Source organism: Epinephelus moara, chromosome 23, assembly GCF_006386435.1.
Source record: "Epinephelus moara isolate mb chromosome 23, YSFRI_EMoa_1.0, whole genome shotgun sequence".
In the NCBI taxonomy this organism is placed as follows: Eukaryota; Metazoa; Chordata; class Actinopteri; order Perciformes; family Serranidae; genus Epinephelus; species Epinephelus moara.
This window is the reverse complement of record NC_065528.1, coordinates 31,029,749-31,039,919: the sequence shown is the minus strand read 5'-3', so window position 1 is coordinate 31,039,919 and position 10,171 is coordinate 31,029,749. Positions and strand designations below refer to the sequence as shown.

The following is a 10,171-nucleotide window of genomic DNA, read 5'->3' as shown; positions in this document are numbered from 1 at the left end:
GGCATCCGAAGGTACTGATGTGTTGAGCAGGTGACAGTTCGCGGTCGTTTTCAAAACACACTTGTGTCACGCACTCCAAAAGAAACTTGTTGAAACTTTAAACAATAATTTATTGTACAAAACGGGGGAAACAAACGTTGACAAAAACGGTTCCATAATTCATATTAAATTCAAAAGATAACGAAAAAACAGCCACAAGTTAGAGGGAATAGTGATAAAGTGGTAAAACTTGACACTGATCCACAGCCTCAGACGGATGCGCTCAAACGCGCCGCGCACACAAGCTCCGTTTGTAGGCTATACTATATTTTCACATTTTTAACAATGCAATTTAAAAGTTTTGATTTTTATTGATAACCTACATTTACCAACAACAAAAAGACTACATTTAGCACAAAAAAAAAAAAAAAGTAAATAAAAAACGAATATCGAATACCAAATTTTCATAACGCATACCTACCCATAGAAACGAATATCCGAATATTTGGGTACAGCCCTACAAACATGATTGACCCGACGTGAGGTCGTATTTAACTTGCTACAATTTTGGACGAAACAAAAACGGACTCCGTGCTCAAAGGCCTTAACACATAATAGTCAAAACCTTTAAATTATTTTAGGGCTCGTGTCATACAAACATGGCTGTTCCTCAATCAAACTGATGAGGTCATCCTCTCTGTCCTCCGTCCAAAACTGCACTTTTGACTGCGGGTGGCTTGTTAGCCAGCTAGCTTGCTATTTCCACCATGCTAACATTTCAGTGGTTACAGAAAATGAGTTTCATTACAGGTTAAGTTTTGCTGACTTCTAGAAGTACCAGATGTACAGTATTTTGGGCCAAATGCTGTAAACGTCCTGAGTGGTGTGAGTCTGTGTTTTGTGACAGATGTTTAAGTGTTTCCTGTTAAAGCCTCTGAAAGCTTCACCTTTTCTGCTGGAGAGTCTCAGAGATCGCTGCAGCTGTCAGGGCTGAACTGATCCTGTGAGGATGAACAGTGTGATCTTTGCTCAGAGTGTTCGATACATACAGGACTGTGTTTAATACGTGTGATTATGTAACGCTTATAAGGGTAAACATGCTTGTTTGTCTCTATACGCATGCCTAAGCACTGTGATAGACGTGTGTGTGTGTGTGTGTGTGTGTGTGTGTGTGTGTGTGTGTGTGTGTGTGTGTGTGTGTGTGTGTGTGTGTGTGCGCCAGCCCCATGTATATATGGATGTAGGAGTGGGCACTAAATCCTCTATCACAATCTGACAAACCAAGAAACTTCATCATACTGAGGCATTAAACTAAAATCCAACATCACCATAAATCACCAGTATCTTAGCTTCCCTGTTGGACTCCAGCCTGCTTCTTTAAACTGGGGGCGTGCTGACTCACTATCTGTGGATAACTACCTCATACAACCACACTTAAAAAACTCTGAACTGTCCCTTTAAGTACACACTGAAGCGTCTACTCACCCACTTAATTCTCTTCATCCAGTGCAGGACAACGGGCCACAGTGAGCTCCCTCCATTGTTCAGTATCATTGGCAACATGTTGAACCTCACCCCAAGTTAAGGTCAACTTGGCTTTTCACTTGGTTCGGCATAGTTCTGCCCCAAGTTATTTTTGGTCTTCCACGGTTTTCCTTTGCCTGGAAGAGTCCGTCCTAGAGCAGCCTTTGGGATACAGTCTGCCTCCTTTCAAAGCACGTGGCTCAGAGACCACTGCAGGAGAGATGCTCTTGCTTTTTGTTTTCCTGCACAGTACCAGAGTTGTGGTCTTGTTGGGCTAAAGGACGCCACAAAGCTTTGTCTTGCATCTATTTTGGACATTTTTTGTATCCCACAACATTCATAACTTCACATTAAGTCTGACTTCACACTGCTTTCATATACAGTAGAAAGACCTTTTGTTTTATGCTGTATAGGGCCGACGTCACAGTGACATCAGTTTGTTAGCTGGAGGCAAAACCTGCCTCTCCCCCACAGGGCTGTAGGCTACACAGGAGTCTTAAAATGTGTTTGTCTTGTTGTGTTATTGGGAGCCAGAATAGAAGGAGTCATGGCTCAAAACCAGCCGCCACTGCCCGTCAACAAAAACAAAGATGGTTAAAAGTGATAAGACCAAAGGACTGGATGGAGGCCATCATCAAAAATGCTCACATGTGCAGCGCACACTTCATATCAGGTTAGGGAGAAAGTATTTCCTGTTGTAGGGATGAATAAGGTTATGTGTATTAAGGGTTATCATGTCCACCTCATCAGAAACTGGGGAGGGATTAAGAGGAATATTGGATTTCTCTGGAACGCTAACTTTTTAGCACATTAGCTAACGTTAGCTTCCATAGAAAAACAAACAAGTGTGGTCCTCCTTTGTAAGATTGGCTTCCTGTGACATCATCCATCCACTGAGTGAGAGCATACGGGTCGGCCAGTCTGGTCCCGTTGGTCAGTGTTTACTTATTCGAGTAACACTGGTGGTCCCGGAGAGTGAGTGACCTGACATGGTGCGTTGGAGCGTTATATTTCTACGTGAATTAACCAACAGTTAAGTTAATCACACATTCACTCTGCTGCTGCTGCTCTCTGAGAGTGTGGCGCTCTGAATAACCGAACGGTACATTCAGACAGAGCTGTGATTTTATGAATGGCCCAGTTTGTGTCAGAGTGTGCTCCAACACTCAGAATATGTATTTCTGAACGCACCACTCGCATTATCTTCCTCCATCGTCTAAAACAAGCTGAAAGAACTCATTAGGTAACGCTGGCTAATGCCTATGGAGAATTGTTTTGCCTCCAGCTAAGCCCCGCCCACCAAAAAACATCTTTCTGTTAACTAACAGTGAAAGGATCTGTATGGACTAGGGATGTCACGATTATAGATTTTCTTGGTACGATTATTGTCAGAGAAATAATCACGGTTTTACAATTATCACGATTATTATGCATTAATTAATTTCACACTATGAATGTGTAAAATCACATGAACACATAGATCTTTAAGTTTCATTTATTTCCATGCCAACATAACAAAAATAATATAGCAACAAAGGTTTATTTTTTGTTTAAAATACAATTTCATGTCAGATGAAGGGCCTGGGCCCAAAACGTTACATGTGGTGATATTCACATTAAATCTTTGGAGCAGTATCTAGTGTGCGGACTCACTTTCCTACATGCCTCTTTGTGGTCCTGGTCCAGCACCTAGTCTTAAGTTTTTTCTAGGATGTGCGTGTCTTTTTGTTCTCTTTAAATTACAATTACACAAATAAATTGAGAGCATATCTCGTGCAGTGTTAATAATAAATGAAACAGGCATAGTGCTGGAAGGACAAGTCCAACATTTACTCAACACAGATGGGAGGAAGCAAAAGGAGGTAATACTAATGCTAAATGTTCACTGACTGAGGACCTTGAGAAGACATTACGTATATCTTCCACATTGCACACGGACACTGAAACAGTCTGACGACTAAAAAAATGATTTGACCTCACGCTGTGTGCACACAAACTGCAAAACTATCCATCAAAAAAGTTTCAGAGACGTGCCTTAGTTTGTCACAGTGCCATTAATTGCAAATGACACGCTAACATATCATTTTTAATTCAATGTTACATTAGATAAATCGAGATTGACGTATTTTAACCCAGTTATTGTGCATTTACCTTTACTTGTGCATGTAAAGCCGGGTGGTTGTCCCGCAGGTGTTGTATCATGACTTTTTTGTGGCATGTTTTACAAACTGGAAAGCCGTCATCAATAATGACCCCTTGGTCATTTTTGTGATAGCCAAAATGATCCCACACGGCTGACTTTATCCGTTTTTTGGGGGGGAATAAGTCTTCATCCATACTTCATCACTCGGAGACGCCTATTCAGCTGTACCGCTTGTGTAACTTTGTTTTCGTTCCGTGCGACTGCGAGTGGCACTGATCTGCCTACTGTATATGGTTCTGCGTCCCGGCATAATCTTTGGCGAGTGACGGTGTTGAGGAATCTTTACGAATAATTAACCGTGGCGTTTAAAATCGCGGTTAATAGTGAAATCAAGTAATCGTGACATCCCTAGTATGGGCTTGGACTTGGGAGAGCTATCCAGTTAATACGTTTTCATATCGAAATATTATATTGACATTTCCCTTGAGTTTCCTTGACAGTTATATTATCCGCAAAAACATCTCTGACAGCGAGGAGTGAAGGAGGGAAACTAGTGTTGTTTCCCACTCAGCTGTGTTACATGAATCTGTTAGTGCGGCATCACTCCAGGTCATGTGGCGGGCAGAGCAGATGTGTCAGTGACATTAACGGCCCTCTCGCTCACACACACAGTTTAAGTCACTGTCTCGTCTCCAGTGTGACATTAAGCAGCTTTGAAGAGTCATTAAGACGGGATTAGAAGAGTTCAGTGATCTATCAGGGACTGACTGCTGCTGCAGGAAATCATAAAACAAACAGTAAACAAAATGCAATTTAAACAAATATATACAAATATACTGAATATATTATAGAGCTGTGATGTTAGCAAGTATTTCTGAAGTTCAGTTCTGTAATACTTCCTGATCAAGAACAATAAACCCTCTGTATTAAGAAGAAAAAACACAGAGGAAGAGGCGAAGAGGTCAGGAGGGCAAAGAGAAGGAGAGGAGGGAAGAAGAAGGAAGGACTGCTTTGTTATTGCTGCATTACTTTCCAGAGAATAACATTCAGTGAATACGTGTTTGGTTATATGTTCTGTGTGTGTGTGTGTGTGTGTGTGTGTGTGTGTGTGTGTAGTTTATGGGAATGGTTCTGACCAGAAGCCCTCAGGCTGCTCCCCGAGGACTCACTAATTGATACTTCCTGGTTCTAGTTTTTATGCTCTCTGTTCCATGAACCTCCGAAATGGCTGCGGTCCATTGAGTTAACAGAAACAGACTTCACAGAAGACACTGTTCCCTCAAACTAAACCCTGTGGAACCCCTTTTTACCAATAAATTAAAGCTGGATTAAATCGACTTTTACCTCGGAGGTTAGCGCTGTGAATGATGTCACACCTGGGTTGACCACGTTTCAGTTCAACAAGCTGGAAAACCTGTGCTGTATTTTGCACATATAAACACTGTAGTAACGTCCAAAGGTAGAGGATGGACAGGACTGCGTGCACGGCTGATTCAATGAGACACAAACAAGAGTGCTAATTAACATTATATTACTACAGCTTCCACTACTGTTGATGTTCGGAGTTCCTCTGACTTTCTGAGCTGGAAATCCGACTTTTGGGTGGTGTTCAGTTGAAATTTCGAACTGGGAACTCGGAAATTCCGACTTCCCAGTGCAAATGAAATGAAACTCACATTAGTGTTGGACTGAAATTCAGAGCTGCTGAAGCATCAGAACTATTATCTTTTAATAGTGAATTTAGAGCTACAAAGATCAGTGGATTTTAATCTGCGACTATTTTGATAATTGATTAATCGTCCAAAAGTCAATTTTAAAGCAAAAACTTTTGGTAAATATTTGGTGGTTCCAAGTTGTCAACTGTGAGCATCTGCTGTCGACCACCATCTCTTTTTGTTGGACTTTTTAGTTTAGCTTTTATTAACTATTTTATTGTTATTATTTGTCATCTGCATTGCAGTCTTGGAAGGCCATAGATTTTTTTGTGTTATTATTTTTATTTTATTTTATGTTTTGTGCATTATGTTTATTTTATTTCTTTTTATTTTATGTTTTATGCATTATTTTTATTTTATTTTGTCTTATTTTTTTGTTCAACATTTTTATTTCATTTTATTTTATGTTTTATTTTTTGTGCATTATTTATTTTATTTTATTTTTGTGCATTATTTATTTTATTTTATTTTTGTGCATTATTTTTATTTTATTTTATGTTTTTCGCATTATTTTTATTTTATGTTGTGTTTATTATTATTATTATTATTTTATTTTTTTTTTAGTTGTATTTAACGTTATCACTTTTATGGTTGTTTTGACTTTTTTTTAATCTTTTTTTAAATCTATTACTTTAATCTTGTTTTTTTTTCTACTATAACTGCTATTATAACTTTATATTATATTTAATAATTTTTATAGTCTCTTGTGCGTTGGACTCAATTGTTAAATTGTTTTTATGGTCTGCACTTGTTCTGTCTTATCGACTTGTCAGTTTTCTGTGAAGCACTTTGAACTGCATTAACCTGAATGGACGGTAAGATACAAATGAAGATTGATTGATTCACCTTCACTCTTCCTGCCTCTCTCTCTGTATCTGTCTGTCTGTCAGGTTGGGGCAGTCAGAGCTCCAAAGTCCAGATCCATCACAACACATGGCTTCATTTCCCCGGACACAACATGAGATGGATCCTCACCTTCTCGCTGCTCTTTGTCCACGTGTGCGAGTTCGCAGAGGGCATCGTCTCCAACAAGTGAGACCTCAGGAAATATAGTTCATGTTGTCTTCAGTGAAGTTAAACACATAATGAAAAGGTTGACGGCTTTGGTATGAATTATATTTTGTGTCTGCAGGATGATGGACACCAACCACCTCCATCTCTTCATGCCAGCCTTCATGGGGTTCGTCGCAGCCACGACGTCAGTGGTTTACTACCACAACATCGAGACATCCAACTTCCCCAAACTGCTGCTGGGTAAGACTCAACACCAGAGACACTGAGCTGGTTAATCCTCATCTTGATTTTGCTTTAACTTTTACCTGTCCTTGATATGACACGACATCACTGTTGTGTTTCCACACAGTCCTGTTCATCTACTGGGTGCTGGCGTTCATCACAAAGACCATTAAGCTGTGGAAGTTTGCAGTGTACGACGTTGGACCTGAGCACCTGCGGTTCTGCATCACAGCCCTATTAGTGATCCTGTACGGACTGCTGATGGCCGTGGAGATCAACGTCATAAGAATCAGAGTGAGTAATCATGTTTCATCCAACCTCACTAACTGAACAACCTTCAATTCAGTTTTATTTATAAAGCACAATATCACAAATCACAGTTTGCCTCAGACGACAGCATGACGACAGCACTGCGCCGTAGGAGTCGAAAAGTAGCCTTCGCTTCTAGGAAGGAAGTTTTTGCTGTTTTGCCGACGGGATACGGCAAAAGCATAATATATCAGTTAGTCCCACTGGTTGGCAAACAAATGGGGCTTAGTGCAATGAATACGTCACCTTGTTTTTTGCTCTGATTGGCCATCGTGCTATCCAATTGTGTGCGGCGGCATTTGAAATGCCTCAGTTAGTGCCGCCCCTTGGGTAGGAGGGGTGTATCGATGAGGGTCAGACTCAAAATCTTTCTAGATTTGAGTCTGGATTTCCAGGCTAGGAGGGAGCTGGAGCACCTGGAGGAAACCCACGCTGACACAGGGAGAACACGCAGGCTCTGCACAGAAGGGCTCCCTCCTGGCATTGAACCAGAAACCCTCTTGCTGTGAGGCGACAGTGCTAACCACTACACCACCGTGCCACCCCCGTTCAACACAGTTCTGCCCAAAGATTCAAGATAAGATGAAACCGTTTTAGAATGTTGCAGAGAACAGTAGCAGTGTGAACTGGCCGGTCTGAGCTTCACTCAAGCCGGCTGATGGTGTCACCTGACCTCACCTGAACGGCTGGTTTTAGACTGTAAAGCTGGTCAACAGTCAGTCAGCATGTAGTTCAAGTCAAAACGACCACAGACGTTCTGTTTCTGTCCTAATGGCGTGCAGGTATCAGATGGTGGGTTGCTGCTGCTGCTGCTAGCTGTGCGTACTCCAGATTTACAAACGGTCCAGTTTGTGCCAGAGTGTGCTCCGGCACTTGAAATGAGTATTTCTGAACGTGCCACTCACATCATCTTCCTCCATTGTCTTAAACAAGCCAACAGAAGTTGCTAGCTAGCTCTAGCTCATGTCTGTGAAGAATAGCTTTGCCTCCAGCTAATCCCCGCCCACCCAAAAACGTCATACTGTTCACTAACAGTAAAAGGGTCTATATATTGTTTGTCAGTAGAATCCTGCATAGTAAACCTTTATTGAGTTTGACGAGTTTGTAAAAACAGTATATCATTTTTCTAGTAACTGTATTTCACTATTTTCCAAAAATGATAAATGGCATGTGGGGACTTTTCTTTCTCATGTTTTCTTCTCTTCCATCAATCTGGATATTTTCTAGCTTTATAATAACAAGTCGGCGTTTCTTGCTGCCATTAATTTTGTCCTTTTCTTTCCCCGTAGAAATACGTGTTCTTTGCCAGCCCCCAGAAGGTGAAACCACCAGAGGATTTGCAGGATTTGGGGGTTCGCTTTCTGCAGCCGTTTGTCAACCTGCTGTCTAAGGTAGGTTTCTAAATTTCAAAACACTGACTGAAACAATCAGTAAACACGTACCCAGTTCCAATATTCAGACTCACCTTTTCACATCATGTAACAGCCAAACTTCAAAATGAATATCAGATGTCACTGCAGCTCGACTGGGCAGCAGATTAAATGGTACAAATTCTTGGCACGTTTTAGGCGACATACTGGTGGATGAATCCTCTCATCATTGGAGCCCATAAAAGGCCCATAGAGCTGAAGAAGATCGGCAAGCTGCCCATCGCCATGAGAGCCCTCACCAACTACCTACGGCTCAAAGATGCTTACGAGGATCAAAGGGTGAGCAGCTGGAGGCCCGCACCTGGTTTAATCCAGCGTTTGGTTGGTTCCTTCTGTAATTCTCAAATTTAAACTCATCTTCCTTCCCCCCATCATCTCTCACTCCACACAGACACCTGAGGACCCGAATCGAGCCCCGTCAATCTGGCTCTCCATGTACCGAGCGTTTGGTCGTCCCATCCTGCTCAGCAGCACTTTCCGTTACCTGGCCGACCTGCTGGGTTTCGTCGGGCCGCTCTGCATCTCTGGCATCGTAAAGTACATGCAGAATGGAACACATACTGCACCGCCAGACAAGATCAAGGTGGGTGTGTGTACGTATGAGCCTGTGTGAGCCAGAGAGGTGAGATGGTGTGTGTGTGTGGGCCTAAATATGTGCCAGCAGTGAAGACAAATCAAAGGCTGGAAGTAGGTTGTGACATACATTAAGTGCACCGTGTCTGCTGCTACGTATGGCTGCCGTTGTATACACTGGAGTAAATGATAGAGGGAGGTCCATGTCTGTCGCTGACAGCTGTGAGATGTAAAACCAGCCGTAAGAGAGTCACATTTAAACATCCTGAGATGAACGCAGACGGCGACTGAGGCGACAGTGTGAAAAGTTGAGCGTCATTGAGTTCCCTTCAGAGAAATCATGTTTGGGCTGATGTTACTGGAGCCGCAGACACGACCAGTGTTTACATAAGATCATTGTATTAAAAGCTAAGTGCTAATTAGTGCAACATCGTGGCTCATCCACACCTCACGCACACACACACACACACACACACACAAGTTGTGTCGCAGCCTCACAGTGATGTTGGGTGGTCCAGTCAACCAATAAATGACTTACTCTCCAGTGTGATGTCACCAAGGCGTGGGGCACAGTCATTATGTCACCACCAGTACGTGTGTGTCTGATACTTCTTTTACACCAGTGACCAGGGTCAGACCTGGGGTTGTCTGACCTGTGTTCAACCTTTCGTCAGGGTTCCAATGGTCATGGAAAACCTGGAAAAGTCATGGAATTTCACAGTCACATTTTCCAGGCCTGGAAAAGTTATGAAATTAGTAAAAATCAGTGAAAGTTTTGGGGGGGGAAAAAACGTAGAATTTTGTTGTGTTTCATGAAATTGTAACAGTAATCTTTCACAAGTAACGGCAAGTTTATTTTCTGCGGCTGACGACGTAACGTGGCTCTAATGTGTGTCGATGTCTGATGTTTCGTTTACCGTCACGTATGTTTCCTTATTTTCTCCCTACGTTCCGTCTCCTCCTTCATGTTTGCCTGCTAGCTGAAGTCACGTTTGAATTAGTCTCTATATACAGACTCTACATTCAGTGAATGTAGAGTCTGTAGGCAGTCCCTGGAGATCTTGCCTCCGGAAGAAGAGCGGAAGAGCCCTGGTTTGCGGTTGTAGGCTGTTTGTAGTCCGCGTGATATTGACCAATCACGTTTGAGCCGGCTGCAGTTGTTGCCAGGTTAAACGGTCCGTGCAGTGAACTAACGAGGCGGAACATAATTGGCGTCACTGCAAACTCTGAATCCATCGCAATGGTTCAGCATATTTACTTAT

General features: G+C 42.2%; 2 protein-coding genes across 5 annotated transcripts in view; one reads left to right on the top strand and one right to left on the bottom strand.

Moving 5' to 3' along the window:
- Positions 1-10,171, top strand: part of abcc9 (ATP-binding cassette, sub-family C (CFTR/MRP), member 9) — a 555,625-nt gene that overhangs the window by 8,848 nt on the left and 536,606 nt on the right. For all 4 annotated transcript variants that reach the window (XR_007569361.1, XR_007569360.1, XM_050036263.1 and 1 more), the window contains 6 exons: positions 6,252-6,393; positions 6,494-6,615; positions 6,725-6,891; positions 8,196-8,297; positions 8,475-8,615; positions 8,728-8,919. Coding sequence is in view for 2 of the 4 variants with exons in the window: in XM_050036263.1 (XP_049892220.1) it covers positions 6,252-6,393; positions 6,494-6,615; positions 6,725-6,891; positions 8,196-8,297; positions 8,475-8,615; positions 8,728-8,919 (866 nt within the window). In the remaining 2 variants the exon portion in view is untranslated. The remainder of the gene's footprint in view (positions 1-6,251; positions 6,394-6,493; positions 6,616-6,724; positions 6,892-8,195; positions 8,298-8,474; positions 8,616-8,727; positions 8,920-10,171) is intronic.
- The window catches only part of ptpro (protein tyrosine phosphatase receptor type O), a 201,047-nt gene that overhangs the window by 142,116 nt on the left and 48,760 nt on the right, over positions 1-10,171 (bottom strand). The gene's annotated exons all lie outside the window — the stretch shown is intronic.